This window comes from Nyctibius grandis, chromosome 12 (assembly GCF_013368605.1).
Source record: "Nyctibius grandis isolate bNycGra1 chromosome 12, bNycGra1.pri, whole genome shotgun sequence".
NCBI lineage: Eukaryota > Metazoa > Chordata > Aves > Nyctibiiformes > Nyctibiidae > Nyctibius > Nyctibius grandis.
The window spans coordinates 13,616,727-13,638,137 of record NC_090669.1 but is presented as its reverse complement, the minus strand read 5'-3'; the positions used below and the strand labels follow the sequence as shown (position 1 = coordinate 13,638,137).

The window sequence follows — 21,411 nt, the reverse complement described above, 5'->3', positions numbered from 1 at the left end:
TGGTGAAGCACAGGGTGTACCCACTGCACCACAATACTTCCACACCGTTTTAAGGTGAGGTCTGCCTGCCCAAACAGCTCCTTCCTTACACAGTATCAGGCCAAACTAGGGAGGATGAAATGAGAATGACTGCACCAAACCCAACCTCTCCGCCAGGCGTGTAGCCAGTTCAAACACTAGGAAAGCCTGGACTAAAGAACTCAAAATTACCATTATGCCACATACATCATTGACTCCAGCAGGATATTTCCCAGTAACAGGGAAACAACTGCCAAGTGACTCCCCCAGAGTCACTTACTAACAGCTCCAGAAACCAGTCTAATAAATAGGTTGTCCATAAGAGCATGAATTTGTACAATGTATCTGTCTCAGGCTGTCTCTGAGGGTTTTGAAAGGCCTTAGTTTTGGCATCTGTATAACCACACTTTGTAAATATATCTTTTCACAACTGACACGTTCTTTCTCTCTCCATGTACAGAAGTTCACTTGAACCAGAGCAGCCCAGCCAGCGAATTCCCCAGCTACGGTGAAAATGGAAATGACACCAGTTTACTTGTTTCACCCCTTCTGGTGGCTGGAGTAGTGATTGGGCTTGTGCTATTTCTATCCTGTGTTACAATCATTGTTGGCAGCCTGCGAAAGGACGGACGGTTAAGACACCCACATCTGAGGAGAGATGCTGTTTATGGTAAGATAGCTAGTTATATCAAGTTAATGCTTAACTTTATTAATATCTGGTGCTATGGGCAACAAAAGCATCTGTCCGCTGTACAAGGGATAAAAACATAATTTTAAAATAGGATGAGTAGGTCACAAGCAGCTTTGTAGTTTAACAGCATCTTTGTGCTGGCACTGAACTCACACAGTACAAGCTCCATAGTTAATGGTTAACATAAACAAGGCCAATGCCGACAGCATTTCTTAAACAGCTTATTTTCCCTTGCTACAGTATAAGATTTCTTCTCCGTTGCTAGACTCCTGACAGTTTCTTTTCATAGCCCATTATAGCCTTGGTATACCATATAATGTAATTTCTATTTGTTGGAAAGCCAGGAATCTTCATTTCTGCAGCGTGGACCAACCTACAACAGTGACTGGGCAATTACATCTTTTCTGACCACAAAAGTTAATAACTACATATAAACAGAACAACAGGGCATCAAAATGTCATTGCAACTGTAATCATCATTAATGATGTCATTGATGACATCAATGTCACTACAATTGTCATAATCATTAAAGAGACTGGTTTGCTATCAAAAAAAGTGCCAATTCCTATCTCCCTAACCCCCAACAAAAATCCCCTGTACTTTAAAAAGTTTTGGGAATATGAAGGAGTTAATTGTAGAATTATATTTTTGGTCAATATTGGGTTTGCTGACCAGAATTTAAAAGCCACTTTGTCAAGGAAATGACAGAATCAGATTATTTGTGTATTTAAGGAAAAAACAGTTACAAAAAGTTACTTTGTAAGTCTCCAGATAGTAAAAATTCAAATGATAAATGGATTAATGAATCGAGTGGAACATCAACAGTTTTTGACACCTGTGGTTAGGCTACTGTATCTGCAGTTTGTTATGAGAGCACAGTTCTTTGCACATTGTTGAGATTTTTTTCTTTATATAGAAAAGATGATATTAGCCACATAAAAATGCATTGTCTCAAATCTTGATTTCACTAAGGTAAATCAAGTATCCACTGAAGTCAACTGGACCTCATTTAATTATTTGGAGCAGGAATTTTCATATCTAAAAGAAACACATTTCCTAGGATCAGTGTCCACCTGGAGCCAGGAATAATTATTTTTGTCTTTTCCAGAAAGATTTATCCAGATAAGTGAATAACGTCTGTGTTTTGGGAGTAAATTTTAGACTTCAAAAGAAGTGAAACACAAACTCCCATGGCAATGTATGGAGGAAAAAAGGGAAAAAAAAAAAGAAATTCAAAAACCTAATGTCGACTATTATTGTAACTTCACTTTTTCCTACTTTTCAGCAGCTAAATTTGGGATTAAATAGTTAAACCCGAATTGGAGTTACTGTTTTACCCATGAACAGCAATATTTTGGCATGATAAAATACTGACCATTAAGATTCAATCACTACATTTAAATCTACTGCCTTGTTAATTTCAGCTCCTTTAAAAACCCTGAAGCCAGGCGAAAACATAAAGGGCAATTTTCAAACTGTGTTAGAAATAACAATGCTAGAGAATGGAAAAAGAAAAGCATAGTGATATTTTCAGATAAATTCAAAAGAATAATCTTAAACTAAATTGTGCCAGTCTACCTAAGTGAATATTTTACGCCATCCTAATATCTCAGCATGCTTCCACTGGCCAGCATGGGAGCAGCGGGAGCCACTGCAAAGTTGGCTTCCTTCCCTTAGCAAGCAAAAGGAAAGCACAGTACATGATCGACTGTATTGGTCCTGGTAAATTCCTCGAGAATAAACTGGCAGAGGTGAAAAATGCCAGAAGGAGGAACAGGCAGTTCAAGTGAGTCCTCCCCTTCACCCTCTGTCGAGAGAGACACTACTTGGATGTCACTTTAGAAGCTGGCCCTTCTCTCCAGGTACTATTTTAATGCGTGAGTGAAAAGGAGGGATCACTTTATTTGGAAGTCAGTTGCAGGGCAGCAGAAGGAGACTGGAGGTTGCTGTATATTTCCACAATTTGGGACATTCTTAGGGAAATTTACCCTGGAAGGCTGAGCATTAGCTAACTGTCCTCGAAGACAGAAAATAGCACTAACATCTCAGTATTTCTGGAGATATGAAGCTCTTGCGTGAAAGCATTAAGAAAGCCCTGGACCAGGCATCAGGATGATTTTCTCTACTATTTTCCATTTTTTCCCCTTTTCATGAGTGTTTTTATTGAGAACAGCATTTTTGTAAGACACATACCTACAATCAAACACCTAAGCCTCCTTTTAAAAACCTTCACAGAATTGGCAAGGTTTCAATGTATGCAGCTCCCGGGAACTTCAGCAATCCTGCTAATGTTTGAAGCTGCATGCAGCAGAACTGACACTCCATTTCAACCTTTGAGGCACAAGAAAAGCTTTTAGACACTTGCAGCTTGTAGGGCAGCACTAAATGTATACTCCTGGTACCACAGCCTGCAACACTATGGTTCATCTACAGATGATGCTAACCTGGTCTTAAAGGAATAGAAATGTCCCGTGCAACCTGATTGTTCCAGAATACCAGTAATTCCTCTGCCACAGATAGGTTTTATTTTCTGATTTATGGCAGTGTTACAAACAGTGATACTGTCTCAGAGAACCCACCATGGAGGAAAAGAGCAGCAAGTATTAATTGCTTGTTTTCTAGCTCCAGATGGCTTCTCTTATGGTGGCTCTTTTGGAGAGCTGAGATCCACCTGCATGGAGGAGTTTCCCCCAGCCTTTGATTTTGGTTCCTATCTGGACACACTTTCTCAGGTCAACGTCATGTATCCCGATTCACCTCCACGGTAAGTACTTTTCTAAGTTTGAGTGTTACAGTCCTGCACTTACAAAGCCTGTTAAAGAAGAAAATAAAACTGCTAGATCTATACCCACTACAAAAATGCAGGTCACACAAACTCTAAATACAGACAGACTTTGTTTAGTTTGAGTATAAGTTCAAGCTTTCCTTAATAGGATATATCTTTACTAAATAAAGGCATGTGTACAGCCAATTCTTATTTACTAATATTCACATTAAAATTTATCATATTGGTGGCATACTAATGAAACACACAAGTAAAATTACTGATGAACATCTTTCTTTGAAAGAAATTATTTTACAAGTCAAAGTTTCACTTCCAGGAGAAAAATATATACTTTTTTTCAAGAACTTTCAAGTTACATTTAATACTGACCTTGAGACTGTTCCAATCACAGTAAACACAAAAAACAAAAGGCGGGGCAGGGAGGGCAGGAGAAGTGCAAGAAACCTTTAAACCTTTCTGTGTTTTTTCAGCAAGTCTCACTTGTCTTAACCCCAGTGTTCTATCAGAAAGCAGAACTGAAAGAAAACATACTCTTCTGACGTACCTAGTAATTGTACTTAACCTCCTAATTTAGGATAGGGAAAAAATTGTTTGGCATCGTTCATTTTATATCAGTAATCTGTGAAGCAGGATGACTACGATTTTAGCTGTTAAACCCAAACCTGCTTTGGAGAGACATAGTTGCCTGGATTGTAGTAGCATCGTTGGAGCAGAGTATCCCTCAAATACCAGGCAGTTCTAATTGCCTGGGGAGGAAACATTGCCAGAAAAGACTCCTTGCAAAGACAGTTATTCCAGAAATTATGTAGCAGCATCTTCCGCATTTGTGTGCCTGCATTCACAGGATTCAAGACTGGCCATCACGAGCAACAAGAGTCAGATTTCAGGCCATCTGTATCTCCTCTGTGTGCCTCATGCACCTTGCAGTTAATAAATGAAGAAATTCAGTTACTCCCTCCAATGAACCAACAGAAATCGTTTTAAACAGAACATCACTTCAGGCTTTCTGCAGTGCTGTATCTTACAAACAGCAAATAATGGTTGAACAGCCATGCCCCCCTCCTCCTTTTTTTTTTTTTACCTTTTCCTCCTTTTAAGCAGACTGTTTTGAATTAAACTGATATACTCAAGACCAGCCCTTTTCTGACTGCTTGTATACATATGCAATATAGAGCAAGTCAGTAGTATGAACATACAATACATAGAACTTCGCTTTTTCTATTCTATGCATGTTCTACAAGCAACCCTTTATGTATTATGAAGTCATACTATATAACAAATGGGCTTCTAGAGGTGGTGTAAATATTTTAGGAGAAAGCTCACATGTGAAAAATTATTCTGAGCCTGGCATCTAAATTTGCAGAACTTCATATAAATCCACTTAAAAATTTAGACTGGTTTTTGAGCCCATGCCCACGAGTCTTTATTAAGAAAAGCCAGCCAGCTAACACCCAAGCAACAACTTGAGTGAGCAGTTGGCCAGATTTCTGAGAACAAGCTCAGACTCATGTGAACAAGCTCTAAGAACATATTTCTTTAGCAGACGGGTGTCCTAAGATTATACCAAAGATTGCCTCCATTTCCAGTTTGAAACTGGCCCAAAGAAGGGTTTTCCATCTCTATGGAGTTCTCTGTTTGAAAGGAGATACATGAGCCCAGAAGGGAATCTTGGGCTGAGTGCACTGCATCCCTGAGGGCCCAAGATCTGACATTAATTGCAGTTCTGCAGCACAGGTCAAAAGTAGAGATTATTGTTAATGGGGTTGCTGTTTTCTCACTCCTACCATAGTTAAATATTTTAGAAACAGTAGCTTTGGCAAATCATCAAAATCTTATTAAGTTTATAACAACACAACTTGGAGAAGACTTCTGGAAAAGTAGAGCTTAGCAGATGGCTGAAAGCAAAGCTACATAGAGAGACATTTAAACTTACTATTAATACATTATGTAGTCCATTGTAACTTTCTGTTCAGGAAAGCACTGGTTGATAAGCATTGTATGAATACATTGCATTATGTAAGAGCCTGAAAAATTTCTGTATAGCTACCTTTACACTCTCCTCCATGGCATAACGCTAAAGGATATTTTTTCTCATTAGTAGAGCATGGAGATTATTTGGAAGCATAAACAAGACATGCTTGACCTTATGCATTTAAAATATTAATTTTCTGGGATCAATCTTGTTACATATGATAACGTTTTGAAGAGTAGGTTTACCGAAATGTAGCACTGGCTAAATTAATGCAATTCCTCCTTCCAATTCATGAAGTGCAAGATGTAATTTAAAGCTAAACTAGCATGCCCAAAAGCTAATAAGGCAACTGTAGCATAAACAGAACAGAAATGAAGAGCAGCAAGGAAAGCAACTGCATTGGCAAATAACTCTGAACACATATTTGATGTGAAAGAATTCAGTGAGAGAAAACTAGTGTCCTGGTGCCACAAGCAGACACAGAGGCATTAGCTTTGTTTAACGACATTGTTCTAATACAGCCTGCAAGAGGCAACAGCATTACATCACTGCGTACTAGGTGCTGCGGGGCTGGGTATTCTTGAACATACCATTTCTGTTAAAACCATACCTTCTGAAATTATTTCAGTAGAAAGCATGACACCTCTATTTGGCCAAGGGGGTGATTATAATCAGTCTAAAATGTTTTCATTAGGTTTTACAGTTGGGTTTTAAACCATGAAATGAGCAGAAAAGGAATTTTAGGGGAAGGCTGATGAAACAGAGTTAAGAGTACCCATTTCTGTGGCTGAGGGAGAGCTAACAGTTCAGGACTGCCTGCTCTCGACTCTCCAGTTGAAAGTCCAATACAAAATACTATTTATGTAAAAACTTTAATTGGGAAATTAATTTGTGAAAAATGCCTTGGGATGTTAATAATTTAATTGCTTAGATATCTAAATCACAAATTTCATTTGAGGCTCAATTTGATTATCACCATAGACACTTCCACTAACCACTTTCTTACATTAGATTTTACTTTAGATTTAAAGGAATACCACGCGCTGAGTTTTGTCATTAGCCTGCCATAGTTGCAGGGTGGTTCCAGAAAAGCCATTTGGTCAATTTGTCTTGACAGCCCAAAATATACAGTGCTCCTATCCATAACCATCCGTTTAGGATAATTAATGACTTTATAATGAATCTCAGATCTGTGTTAGCATCTGTCAGGTTGATTTTACATGAGGTGCAGAAGGGAAATATAAAAACAAAATACAGTGGGTATGAACTAAGCAATTTTAAGATATGAGAGGTCTGTATTTTGGAGCCTATTTCTAGCACATACAGATACTTGTAGCAGTGCTGGAAGCTAAGTTAATGTTTCATAGTCTGTGTTACCACAGATGGCAAAGTATTTGTTTCTAAGAAACTTCAGTCATCTGAGAAAGATGATCCAGGTGATCTAGCAACAATTCTAAACCACAGAATTCTTCTGCCCCCAAATTAGGAAACTTGAACAAATTCAACCAGGACAAAATATAAGAACAATCTCCCTGCCACAGCTTAACTGTTATCATAGTAAATATGACTTTGAAAGAAATACTGGAAAGCCTGTAAATCCAATATTTGCCAATTTGTTCAACATTCACTGTGATAATATAAGTAAAATAATCTAATTGAATTTCTAGTATCTTTAAACTTTTAAGAAGAATAAAATTTTAAAAATCAAGAGTATTATTTGGAGTTATATGACAGGCAGCAGACCTTTAATGAAGAGTCTTCTGGATTTTGATCAAGATGGCTGTAGTTGTCATTTTACATATCCCAAACACATGCTGCTGACACTGTATGGATAATACCTTTATAGACAGAAATCACGAGCTCGTGCTCATGTTCACTGTGCCCAGAGTCCATTGTAACACACACCCTTACAGTGAGCTTTCCTAATTATCTTTTTATAGATACGTAATAAGAAAGCTGTTTTAAAAATAATTTCAGCTTCCATGTTTTAAATGGCTTGAAGTACAGTACCAGTCAAGGACCAAGTAAATTAAAAGCAATTGCATTTTCTTGATGAGAGTCTCTAAAACCCTAACAATGAGGAGATTTGAGGTTCCCTGCATGAAAGGAATTTTATCAACTTTTCCCCTTTTGGCCTGAGGAATTGCATTTCACCCTACTCGACTAAGTGCTTTTTCACTCCTTAGTGATTGGATATTAGCGGTATGTACAGAGCTTTAGGCAACCAAGGTTGTCGCCTTTTTCATGTGTGACTCATAACTGTCTAATACAGAACATCACTGAGGAATGACTCTTGAGCAAGATGGAGGGATTTAGCTTCAGGAATAGTTTAAATGCAAGCCACAAAAGTCCTCTCTATATTTCACATTGAAATGTGTCCTGCAGGGCACACTATGATAAAAACCTGTTAGTCACCCATTATCCTAGTATTCACATTAGAACACACTGCAGGTTTTTTTGTTTGTTTATTTTAAGTGTGCCCACTCCACCTCATCTGGTCATCTCGCCTAATCTATATAGGATAAATTCTAGAGAAAATTGTCTTGTTTAGATATGATAAATTCCAGTACTCTTAATACCCATGTTCAGTCTGCATTGTTTAAATGGGCAAATCCATTTAAAAATTACTTGAAAGTGGCAAAAGGAGATGCTCATGTCTTAAAGACAGACCCTAATTTCCCTCTAAATGTGAAAACAAAAAAAAAACACAACAAAAAACTACTTAAGGTACTTTCTCTTCTAAGACATTCTTTTCCATCCCCCACTTCTGAGGAAGCAAGTTAGTTGTTTCAGAGGGAAGGTGGCTTGAACCAGCTTCCTAGATTTTCTTGAAAGAGAGAATTAGGCTTGCAGGAAACTAACATAAAATCTTGCTGTGTTGTGCTATATTCCTTTGCCAAGGCCACTTTTCCTGCAAGCATGCAAGGTAAGTAGCTTTGGCACATTACAATGACAGTTGGCAAAGCATAAGATGGACATTTGTGGTTAAGTTCAGATGTCACTTCAATACCCTCATTGAGATTTTCAGTCAGTAAAGTAAAAAATATAACAGTATTCTTCAAATATTAGCAGGTCCTAAGCATTCCTGCTGATGTGCAACAATTGGTGTTGTTCTTTAGAACCCTGTTTGTGGATTAACTCCATGGCTTAGGAGGCTACAAGAGATTATTCTGAAATAAATTTATCTTAACTGATTATTATTACTCAACCAGTGCCCGTAGCTTCACTGTCATTTACTGTATAATGGTTACACAAATCCAGAGACTAAACACTGCTTCTGATCCAGTGGTTCTTATTATATATAAAATTAACGCCAGGCTGAAATGTATGATACAAAATCTTCATCGTAGAATGACTTGTTTTATTTAAAACATTTATTTTAATTGTTTAAAGCTGCACAATTACATTGAAACTGTTATTATATCAGTTTCAAATGCTATCTGGTATATGTTCTCATGAAAAAACTGTTTACATTTAATTTCATTTTTCATCTGGAGTATTTATTCATCAGAGAGTCACAACTTCCTCAAGATTATCTTATCACATTGTGCAGAATAAAGATCCAGATTTTTAGTGCGCATTAGCACAAGTAGTCCTATTGTAGTTGCAGGGAATGGGAAATTCCAGAAATAACTATGAACAGAAAAAAAAGCAGAAAAAAATAATTCTAGGTTTCCTGTCTCCTCAAGGGTTAAGTTACTTAAGCCTTAGATGTTTCCTTGAGCATTATCTTGGGTTACATTTTCTACTATTTAAAAACATTAAAATAGAAAATAACAGTGCTATTTGTTCATGGTTACCTACTCCAAGATCAGGCAGGTACCTTGGCGGTGCATTTACCACACCTCTGGGAGCTTAAAAGTCAATTAAGTTAGGAGATCAGCATTGCTCTACAGCTAATAAAGAGAGAGAGGTTTCTCCATAGTACTTTTAAGAGGAGTCTCCCCCTAGTTTAAATAGCCCCATTTCAAACATATGTGACAAAACATTCCCAGAAAATACTCCAGTGATTTTATGGAGCACTGGATCATTCCTTCAGGACCCCAGCTTGGCTGACACTGTGGGCTGTTATTTCTGGGTGTTACATGTTTGCTACTCACCCCCTCACCCGCTGTAATTTGGGATCAGTCATAGTAAAAAATTCTCATGCAATATTACCCAGGCCCAGAGACAGATGGATTTTGATTTCATACGAACACAATAGCTAGGACAACTGAAATGGCAGAGGAGGAGGTGCCACTTAACTACATTTGCTTATTCTTGCGCCATCATTCTCCTAATTACCAGACCCTAACAGTTTGGGGTGTTTCTTTTTTAATAAAGATGTTTTGGCTCTTCATTCTAAGTCACTGTTCAAGAATTAAATTAAGTGAAAGACTGAGATAATCAGTAACATGGAATGGATTGCTATTATATGAAAATATTAAACTAATGCTTAATAAATCACTGACAAAGCATGCAAAAGAGAAGTCAAAATGTAGTTAGCAGCTGCACCTAGTATCTCAAATGGAAACCATCAGTATCAAAAATAAACCTAGAAATATATCCTGTCTCATTACATATGTCACTATAAGAGCAGTTGTGTCAAAAAATGATACATTTCCTCGTGGTAGTTACACATCACCAAAGAATACATGTATTCTAAGAAAAAACATCTCAAAGGAAACACTAACAGATTTCCAAGCTGCTGTCCTACAAACCCAGCTGTTAGTTGATTGCATGATCAGAGATAGCATCATCAGCTGAACAACTTACATGGTCAAACACATCATTTTTTCCTTTGATCCTCCTTCTAGAGTTACAGTATATTTGTTGTAATTTCAGCTTTTCTTTATTAAGTAACAACATCATATAAACATCCTTTGTGTTGTTTTCATCATAGCTTAAACCCGTCAGCACATGTATTTTCCAGATTTAGTGATTCTGTTTACCATTATTAAAAGAAGACTGTAGGTCATCAGCAAAATGGAAACAATGCAACAGGAGCAATTTTAGTAGAGTCATAACATATAACAAATGAATGAAGTAAACAAAAAGACATCTATTTCACAAAGAATTCTTCATTCCTCAGCTTTGCCTCTTTTTCACTAGCTATTGTTTGCATCTTAAAAAATTCTGTAAGTAGACCCTTCTTCTTTCCCGAGAGAGTAGGTCATAATTTATGAATGACAGCTAGTTAAATAAGCTCTTTTGGGTTTCCTTAGCAACAAACCTATCCTAATACTTATTGCAATGAGACCTGACAAATTCATGAAGTTATTTCCGCCCCTCCCAACATTCTGAGCCAACAAGGTCAGCTTGAAGAGCTGCTGTATCTTTTAAGCAACATTCTTCTCTTTGCAGATCACATTTACATGCAGTAAGATTATGTTAACAGACATCAGCCTTCCTTGCCTTTCCTAGTATAATTATCCCTTAAAAACTCGGTAGCGTAGTCTTCAATGACAATGAAGTTACTCTGATGAGAAACAAGGCCAAAAAAAAAAAAGTAGACAACAGCACATTTCATGGTCAGTAACCCCTTCCTTCTAATGACTGCCTGTAAGATACACTGAACCTTAAGATAATATAATTTTTAAAAAATAAATGGATTAAAGTGAATTCACTCTAACCAAGGATTTTTTTCAGAGATGCATGATATGCATAAGATGCAGTGTAACAAGTTCCTTTGGTCCATTATTAAGTTATGGTAACATAATACTTTTCAAAAGTATTTGCTTCCTTGTCTAAAAGGATTTTCCTGTGACAGCTGTACTGAACTTCAAGCATCAGCTACTTTTTACATGTACAATAACTTCACAGAACTGAATCTCTCAGATAAAACATAACCATCATTGTATTTTTTGCAAAAGACTAGCAAGGTTTTCCACTTAAGTCATGCAAGCTCCATGCTCTTGCATTTTCAGGTGCAAAACATATATGTGTATATGTGTATGTGTGTGTGTGTATATATATGTAGGTGTCATTCCCTTAGCAGTTACTGAGGTTGCACTTCTATGATATGGCTAAGAAGTTCTGCCTGTGAGCTGTGGTCTAAGACCTGCCCCACTTCCTCCATCTCTTATACTTCTGTTTCCCTTGTGTTGCACTGATGCCCATCTGACTATGACGCTGTGAGCTTCCAACTCAGGCAGCTAAATCAGTAGAAATCCAGCCCAGAAAAAAAAAAAACAAAACACACACACCAAAAAAAAACCACCAACCTTTTTGCCTATTTAACTCCAGATTGGGGCTCATTGTTCGAAGGAAATAGTGCAAGAAACACAGTGGGAATATGCAACAGGGGAAGGGACATTTCCTTTCAATGACGTGGACATTGGCTCATGTTGAAACCACAGCTTTACAGCTTCCACCTCAGATGAAATCAACAGCATTAGTTACTATACTTAAGTGACTTGCATGTAACGGTATAATTTTAATATTAGGAATCGTCACTACTGATTGTTATGGATGCATTGGTTCTTTTTAGTGGTAGCCATCGTTACATAGTACCTCTTGGCCCCTCTGGTGTCGAGGTCTCCATACTAGCTGATGAGAAAGCAGCTCCTTCATTCTATTCTAGTTTGCGCTGTTTGCAAGGAAAAAGCAAGAAAGCTAAAAGTTATGTGAAGGGTGCAGACCTCACACTGCAGGACAACTATTCTTTCTGATGAGGAAATCAAAATTTTCTGGTCTGAATTTCAAACCATTGTCCTCATGAGTATAAAAATAAGATAAAAGGGAGGTAAAAATAAAAACACTTGTGGATATTTGAGTTATTTAATAACCTAGTGTTAAGATTTCACTTTCTTACCTTTCCCTTCCCCGAAAACCACTTTCATCACCCAGACTAGGAACAATGCCATCAAAATCAACAGGAGCACTCTGAGGGAAAGGTGTGAATGGGTGCAGCAGAACCAAGTATTTTTCTAAGGCAGGGCCTCCATGGTTGATTGCAGTAGATTTGAGCTCACTCTAACCAATGCAAGCTGCCCTGCTGCAAGCCACTTATAATATCCAAGTAGGGTTTATTAGCTTGGGTTTAGCCTAGCAGTAATGCAATTACAGGGGGCAGAATGACTGCCTGCAGTCTACTGGGAAGACATATGCTAAATATCCTAAGTTTTAGGAAATATCCTAGATCTTAATAGCTCTGCAGTTAGTGTGGTTGAAGAAATGGGTTCTTAATTTGTCTGGCTCCAGCAGAATTGTTTTTCAGGATAACTGAGTAGGCAAAGGGTTTTTTTTACAGGAAACATTCCCTTCTTCAGAATTGGATTTAAAATGATCCTGAAACAGTTAGACAAGGCAGCCACAAACAAAGCAAGTACAACATTTAAGATCATGATGTTATAACTCTTCCTCACTTTTGCCTGCAGCCAGTGAGCCAGGAAAACAGAACCTTCCTTCAGACCATTAGACCTGGGCTGGTTTGATAGCAAAAGTGAAGACAGCTTTAGTTTGTGGACAAACAGGTGATGCTAGGATAGCCAGACAGTGGACCACACAGATAACAGATCAGATTCACCAGTTCTGGTTCAGCCCTCCTTAGGGCCACGGTGCAATCTCTGCAGAGCCTGTAGGCTCAAGAGGGCTGGTCAGTGCCAGCACAGCACTGTACAAACGCATGGAGCCTGCTCATGTCCACTCTGTCCATTCCCATCTCCTTCCTGCAACACAGAACATGGGAAAACATAACCACAAAGACACGCTGATCTATCCAGGCTCATTATTTACCCCTCGTGGGCCTCCCTAGGCTTTGCAGTCCAAGCTCCAACCTAAGGTGCCTGTCTGCACTCACACCAGGATGGCAAGCACTGAGCACAGTAGTGGAGTGAGGAGGTCATTCTTTCCCCTGGCTCTAGCTTGATGGCATAGACAGAACTGAGCTGGCTCCTCACGGAAATCCCACAAATCGGTCTGTCTTGCATTCCTCCTTTTTGGGAGGAATATGACGGGGAGTCTGCCGAGTCTCAGAATGACCAGCATGAGTCTGTCAAGATTATTCATCACAGCTCTGCACCTCAGCAAGAAATCCTGCTGCCCCTGCCAGCACAGATCTGCAACCCAGAGAACCCACCACATGCAACTGCTGGCTGAGCACCAGTGACCTTTGAGTCAGGAGGACGGCATTTGATGCACTACTCCACTTTAGACTTCACCTAAAGCTCTCTATACCTTATTTCATAACTAAAAAGGCAACACCGCTTCCTTTTTCCCCAGCCATTTTCTAACTTAGCTACTTGCAAGCAGTTGAGAGCAGGAATGAACCCCCATGGTGTTGCACCTATGGCGTGCACAGCTTTGTGTGAGCCAGCAGTGTTATTCCTCCCACTCCTGCATAACCAGCTGTAAGGAGCTGAGCTTATCCCCAGGCACCTCAGCTGAACAGTGCTGCCACAGATGTTACTTTCATGCAGGAGGAGGGGGTCTGAACTTTCACCAAGACCTCTAGAATTACCTTTAGGTATTTGGAGATGTGTTTTTAAGTATTACTCTCTCGAGTGTCTCACATGGCAGGGTAAGTAACAATGTGGGCTAATGAACAAAACACCAGATGATCCTTTTCTTCTCACTTTACCTGCCCCTGTTATGCTGAAAATAATGTACTGCGGCATTTTTCACAGGAATCTAATGAAAAATCCTTTTTTTCTTTCAGCTACGATGAATGCGTGGGGCCAGGAGCAACACAAATATATATTCCCACAGATGATCCCCCACCATATTCTCTTACAGACCCTTGTCAAAGAAATGAAGTATCTATAAACATTAGCCTGGAAGAGGAAGCAGCATCTGGGACTACAGGACAGGCTGCAAATTACGCAGTCAGGCTGCAGGACTTGCAGCAGCCCATTTCATCCATCTCTTTGTCGTCTCTCACTCTGGAGGCTGCTCCCCTTTATGAGACGGTGGTGTGTGAACAGAATATCCCCATCCCACTTGTTCCAATGGAAGTACTGAAAAATTCCTCCACTGACTATCAGACCCTTCCGAACCAAATCATGTGAATAAAAGTGGCTCTTTCCTTCAATTCTTCTGGAGAACTCAGACCAACAAAACCATTTAGATGGAGGAATAAAACCTCTGAAAGTTTTACCTATTTTATATCTTTAAACAGGGATGCAATGGGATTTTATTTTTTACAGTGAATTTTGAAAGTTTACCTAACCTTCCCTCTTCGTGCTTCAAAGTGTTCCATGACATCACACAGCATAAAAGAGCAGCAGTGACAAGCAGTGCATCTGACCTTTTTGAAGCATTTCAAAAAACATTGAAATCGGCCACTCCTAATGTAGATACATGTTATCCAGTCAAGCCTCCTTGTTGATTTTATGATACTTTGCATGTTTTAGAGCAGAAGGAAAAAGAAGAGCATTTTGTTGTCTTTGTAGGTGTCACTAGTACATTTCATTCAGTGTCTTGGCAACAAAGTATTTTTAAATAATTCTTTGTCTAAATATGTATTTCAGTAGACAGAGACAGAATACTGCCTGCAAAACATGACTGTCAGTACCATATAGGAGCAAAAGAAAAAGGAGAATAATATTTTTGATAGTCACATTTTTCCTTTGGAAAGCCTGGCCAGTACCAGGCTTTCCAGACCATTGCAAATCTGGCTGTAAGTCTTCCTCAAAAGAAACCAGCTGCAAGTGATGGAGAGGTGGCAGTGTATCCCCAAAGACCAATTGGCTTTACCTACGGAAGCTGTACTACAGCTGTGTGCAGCCCTGGGAGCTGCCTGACCTTCATGGCGACTTGCTATAGGCAAGGGAAGGGCAGTGCCTGGAATCCCAGAAGATGCTTCATGCCAATTCCCATGCATGACTGCATTTTCAGGCACTAACTGGTCTCCTTCTTCAGTAAGGAGCCTGTAGCATTACAAGGGACCTTGACCTCTAGTAATTGCATTAGTGTGATGTAAATAATAGATGCTGGACTTGGCATGCATAGTAATGAGAGCCTCACTTTGTGCAGAAACCTCTTTCATTAGGCATGATCCTTTTCACTGAAATTTTGCTACCCACAAATCTAGCCTTTGTTCATCTCCATTTGTTGGAGATGCACACTAGCAGGAACAGCAGAAGTAAACTGCAGATGTGAGAGTTTAATTTTGCATGGTACAGAAGCACCCTGTCTCCACACATGAACTAAACTACATCTTCAACCAGTACTAGTTAGCAGAGTTATCAGAGGCTCATCACCACTAAATCTCTTAGAAGTATTTTCACTGAAAAAAAAATTTTACACTGATAAAATGGACTTCAGTTTACTACCCCCACTGAAGGATATGTAAAAATCAGAATAGTAAATATATAACTGTGTTTAAAAGGAAGCATCATCCAAATTATTAAAATTTCACTTAGATTTTCTGTAAATACTAAATAATTTTCAACTGTAATCATCATTCAACACTCCAAAGATTGACAATTATAATTAATACTTAGATAGGAAGTAATTATATGGTTCTTACTGCTGTATAAATTATACCATTACTGAGTCATATGCACATGATGAGATAAGGTAAGTATGCATTTTTTGCTAAGTAGATGACAGTAAATATGTATTTTGCTACAATAACAGAATTCTTTTGCAGTTCAGCAAGATTTTCAATATTCTCGGTATACTATAACCAAAACAACAAAAATTCACATTTTGCGTTGCAAAACTGCTGGCAGGCATTGCCAGAATGTAGGCTGTATTTCACACTGGTATTTTAACAGACAGAACTATTTCTCTGTATAAAGTACTAGTGTAAATGATTTTGTGGTATGCAAAGTATCCTGCAATAAGAGAGACAAAACTCTACACTATCTATTAGGGGCCAGAAATGAAAACCCACATAGAAATGTACCAGCCAGTTTTATTGGCAGGAAATAAAAAACGAAGGAAAGCACAGAAGTTTATTTATGCAGAATAGGACACGCTTTCATAGCTGTGTCTTCCTGCAGCTCTTGGAGACCTGCCTAGAACAGGGTAAGGCACTGGGACCAGACCCTGCTTACTTCAGGCTGCTATTGGGGGGGGTGGAGGGGAAATCTAATAAACAAATATTAGAGGGCAAATGTGATTTTTTTTTTTTTCCTGAAGGTGAGTCTCACTTTTACCTGTAACATGCAAACCTGAAAGCACAGAGGGCTTTTCACATCTGGCAGGCAAGCCTCTACTCTGTTACAGATGCGTACAGTTTCTGTGCATTTTGGGAAGTCCTTTCAACCTGCTTGGCTTTTAACCTGACAGGAATTTCATGCCCTTCCGCTAACTTACTATCTGTGGTTTAAAAAATAAACTAATTTTAAGTAGGCCTCTGATGAAAATGGGAGACTTGTATTTTACATCATGATAGAAATGCATTACTAGGATTATAGAAAACTAATCAGTCTTTCTTCATTTGATGACAGTCCTTAGCATTGCTATCTGGATTGTATGTAGCAGCATTACTTACAAATAGCTATCTACTCCCTCTTGTGGTATACCACTTTATAAAGTCAAGTCATCTAGTTACCACACTACAGGAGTTCACAATGAGGGACTTGTCCATCAAAATAATGCCAGCTTCTTTGTCACATGGATATGGAAGTCAACCAAAACATACACTTCTTTAAGTTACCACTAAATGCATAGGTTATGTCATTCATTATAAACAAATATCCTTAAAAAACAAACTGTGAATTAAAAGTAGAGTATGCTACCATCAGTGATACCTTACCACGATCACTTGCAAGAGTGGCTTAGAATTTTCTGCTCTTGTTAGTCTTTTTAACTAGGTGATATCCAACAAAATTATGGGGAAAAAGGCTTATAAATCTAACCTATATACCTCTGCAAACAGACAATACTAGAAAGAGAAGTTTTAGCTCTAAAGCTGCTCCAACAGCTTCCGCTGCTACTACTGGAACAGTGTTGACATTTCTTGTAATGATGCAATAAGATCATGCTTTCATTTCTTGGAGAATATTTAAAATCCCAGATAAATCTCAGCAAAGTTGACAGAGCATCTCCTGATGCTCCTCTTAAGCAATTCATATCCTCCTATAAGATTTTATCCTAAACTCTCGCATAATTTTAATGCCTGTCCTAAACAGGCTTAACACAGGCTTTTCATTTATTACATGATTAATATCAGAAAAAAAAAATTGTTTGGACATGCTGTTTCTTGCTATGTGATAACAATACTGTATTTCTGTAGTTATCTCTTTTGCTTCGATTTTTAGTATACTGATCTTTACACAAAACTTTTAGTAAAGAACGTATATGTATTTGATGTAGCTTCTGTGCTTTTTATTGCATTGGTATCACTTTGGGACTACCCACAGCCTTTAGCCTCCTGCTAATCAGGCAACTAAGCAACTGTTGATTAAGCAACATTGTGCTTCAGCCACTTACATTTGGATTTTACATTTGTCAGAGATCACAGGAATAAGCAGCCATCAGAGCAGTCAGGTCTCTCCTGCTCAGGGGAACAAGTCAGTGTGTGGCCAGCCAGGATCAGCCCCGCTCAGCAAGGGCAAGAAGGGAAGAGTCTGCTATACTGCTGCAGTGAAAATTGTTACCCTTGAAATACTCTCAGGCATTACAAGAAGCATTAGAAACCCTCACAAACACATTCATAGGGACCTCTGAAAGTTACTAAGGTCAAGAGACTGGAAAACAGCAACATACCGCCAAGGAAAAAGAGCAAAAGCCAGGAAATAACAGGCCAATCTTCTCAGAAATATTCAAACATAATTTTTTTAGCACAGCCAGGTGAGTAACAATGTATTTCCTGAATGGAAACCACATCAAACTGACCTCTGGTAGTACACTCTGACAAATCATTCCCCACCTTAAATTAAGGAAATACTCTCTATGTAAAATTATAACCGCCAGCCTCTGTAAATTAAAATAATAATTATACAAGAGAGTATTTATCAATTGCTCTGTGTTAGTTTGAAAGGATGCATCAGGTGGGATCACCTATGTCCTAATGAAAATACTGACTGTTGCTGAATTTCAGAGCTTTGAGAGAGGATGGACCTATTAAAATCAGTTAATTACATTAAACTAGGAGAAGCAGGAGTATGTAGGAGAGCAGGGCTGGGATTTGAAGAGACGGAGAAACAGCCTGGAAAGAACAAGATGCAATTCAGTGAACACAAATACAATTCCTGCACGTGAGAAATGTAGGCTCAAATTCACAAACGCATGACACAGTGACCTGTTAGACTGCAGGAGAATGTCTAAGAATTAGACTGAGACAAATACGGGCTAGCTATGAGCCAATAATGTCATACTACTAGGAAAAAAGAAGAAAAACAAACAAGAGCCTGGGAATATAAACAGCACTGTTGTTATTAAAACGTTCAAAATAGCTCTCCACTCACTACTGCTCTGTTAGGAAACCGAGTCCAGGCTGAAGCTCTACCAGTCAAGGATGCTGACAAACCAGACTGCCTAGAGAAAAGGAACAAGAAAGTTAAAAGGCCGGTTTATTATTTTTCTTGGTCTTGCATGACAGAGAATAGAAAGTTGCTCTCCATTGCCATATAAAAATGAGATATTAGAATTGAGGGGACATGGAGAATTAGTATTTTATACATTGTAGAGAGAAAGATTCCACATGTTACCGGGAACAGAAAGGCCAAGTTTCAGTGCTCTCCTTCTAGTGGAGTTCTCCATGTCCTCTCTTTATCATTGTCTGACAGTGTCTGATGCTGCTTCATGGCCTGGGAATTGGCAGTTGTACTTCTGTCACTTAATATTAGCAGCTCTCCAAACCCTAGATGTTCTGCCAGTACCCTCTGGGAAAAGAGGATTCTCTTAGCCCAGACCACATTAGTGACCCACTGAGAACCCCATGATTTCTAACACCATACTGTTGTCACAACAAAAAAGCTTTCAGTGAAAATACTCATCACCACAATTATATCCAAGCACCTCCAGCTCCACTGAAGTGATGTGCTACATGTGAAGTGGGAATTGTAGATAGATCAGAAACTAAATCCATGTTTTCTGAATCCCCAACAGCATCTCATGCATTAAAACTTCTCAGCTAGCAAAGTTCATATTCATTTCCCTTGTCCTCAGCTCACAGTAATGTATGCTTGAATACTGGCTACTGAACTCATAACCATACCATAAATTCACAGCTCGGAGTTCAGACAGGTGCATATGCGTATATATTCTCACTTCATTACAGCAAGAAAAAGTAACAAGCAAAATAGCTTCCATGTCCAGCAGAGGCACAAACAAAATTAAAGCTTTAAGGAGCTGAGAAGCATCCATGGTGGTCCATTCATGGTTTGGGTCCAATGCCTTGATTCTCTTATCTGTTCTCCTGTATCTCCTATCCATATTTTTTCAATAACCCTCCTCTGCCTAAATCAGCCCAACTGCAATGAAAAAAAGTCAGGTATATAGCCTGATGCAATTCACCGGGTGTTAGGGAAATAGCAACAGGTTGCATGCACAGCTGGAAATGGCCATTCCTTTCTACTGAATTCCTGTTCTTTCCTAGGACTAATGACCAGGCTTTTGCCTTGCTGTAGTCTTTAAAAAAATAAAAAAAAAAAAAAATCTTTTTGATAGATTCTGTCTTTGGTTACACTCCAAATGAACGTAATAGATTCACAATGGAGAGACTTTTTTTTTTTAAATTTAAATTCAAATGACAGTAAAGCCGTGAAAGAACTCTGTAAATATTATTTTGTCACAGCTTTGCTCCTAGCAGGATTTTGTATTTCTGCAAGAGACTGAAATCAGTAATAAACAAAATTAATACACCCAGAAAAAAGCAAAACTTCTTTGCAAAACATTTAAAAATCTCATTGAAGAAGGAGAAACAAGATGGGAGACCTCATAGCTCAGAGAACTGCAATTACACAAAAGTCTGGGCACCTGGGTCACAGGCAAGTACTCTGCCCTGTTGGCAGTGATGGGATTGGTACCACACACACATGCCAGGGAAGTGATTAAGCTTCCCTTTTAGAGAACAGGCTTTTAAAGTACTAGGACCTTCAAAAAAAACAGAAAATAAATCCCATCCTTGGAGGCTGTACTAGAAAACTAATTCAGAGAATAACAACGCAGTGATAGCTGGATAGATGAGACAACTCTGTATTTACTATATTATGCAAATATGCTCCACTAAAATGTGAAACACTCAAAAGAACCAGCAACAAAGCAAGTTTCTCCATATCATTCCACTAAAATGCACCAGGCTTTAACGTAGTGCAGCTATTCTTTATGTTAAGAAGAACTACAAACTTTTAAAGAATCCAGTCCCACCCCATGGGAGCAGGTGTGCAGAAACATGAAATCCAGCTCTCTCATTTGGGTCAATAAAGTTTTGCATATGGCAAGAAGAGAGCTGAGCTGCCTGCAGGCACCCTACTAAGAGCACAGCCAAGCTTGTCTGCGTATGCATGCACATATGGTAGGGGAGGAAACTCCGACATTGCAGCAGATGGCCAGATGGCCTCATTTTAACATGTGGTGGTAGTATGGGGATTTGTCCCCCCTTCCCTCTTGGCTAGATCAGCAATTTTTATATAGCAATTATCCATACACAAACTCTACAAAAGTATTTCCTAATGACATTTCACTTGAATGAGGATCAAAAGCATATGTTTTTGGAAAGCCCTCTTCCCTGGGAAGTCAGAGAGAAAACCAGTTTGTTTGCAACACCACACAGCCACTTTCTGCAAGAAAGAAATAGGGCTGCGGTCAAGTAAGCCTGAGATTTCCCTTAATCAGGAGAAGCCATACATTCCCAGTGGTTAACAGTGAGACAGATAATCACTTTAAAATCTATCATGTAATGAAGACAATCTATAATAACATGGGCCATTAAAAAACCATCAAGTCAAATTCACAGTTGCAGCAAGTCAAGTCAGTGGAGACACCGCTGAAGACACCAGCCCAGCTGGTCTACAACAAAAATTAAGGCCATGGGAGGCTGATGCCGCCACTAATTTATGAAATCACAC

General features: G+C 38.8%; 1 protein-coding gene across 1 annotated transcript in view; it reads left to right on the top strand.

Annotated features, from left to right (window-relative positions):
• Window positions 1–17,708, top strand: part of BEAN1 (brain expressed associated with NEDD4 1) — a 56,305-nt gene extending 38,597 nt beyond the window's left edge. The window contains exons 4-6 of the mRNA XM_068411230.1: window positions 479–688; window positions 3,333–3,474; window positions 14,106–17,708. Coding sequence (XP_068267331.1) covers window positions 479–688; window positions 3,333–3,474; window positions 14,106–14,454 — 701 coding nt within the window. The 3' untranslated portion in view covers window positions 14,455–17,708. The remainder of the gene's footprint in view (window positions 1–478; window positions 689–3,332; window positions 3,475–14,105) is intronic.
• Window positions 17,709–21,411: the final 3,703 nt, after the last annotated feature.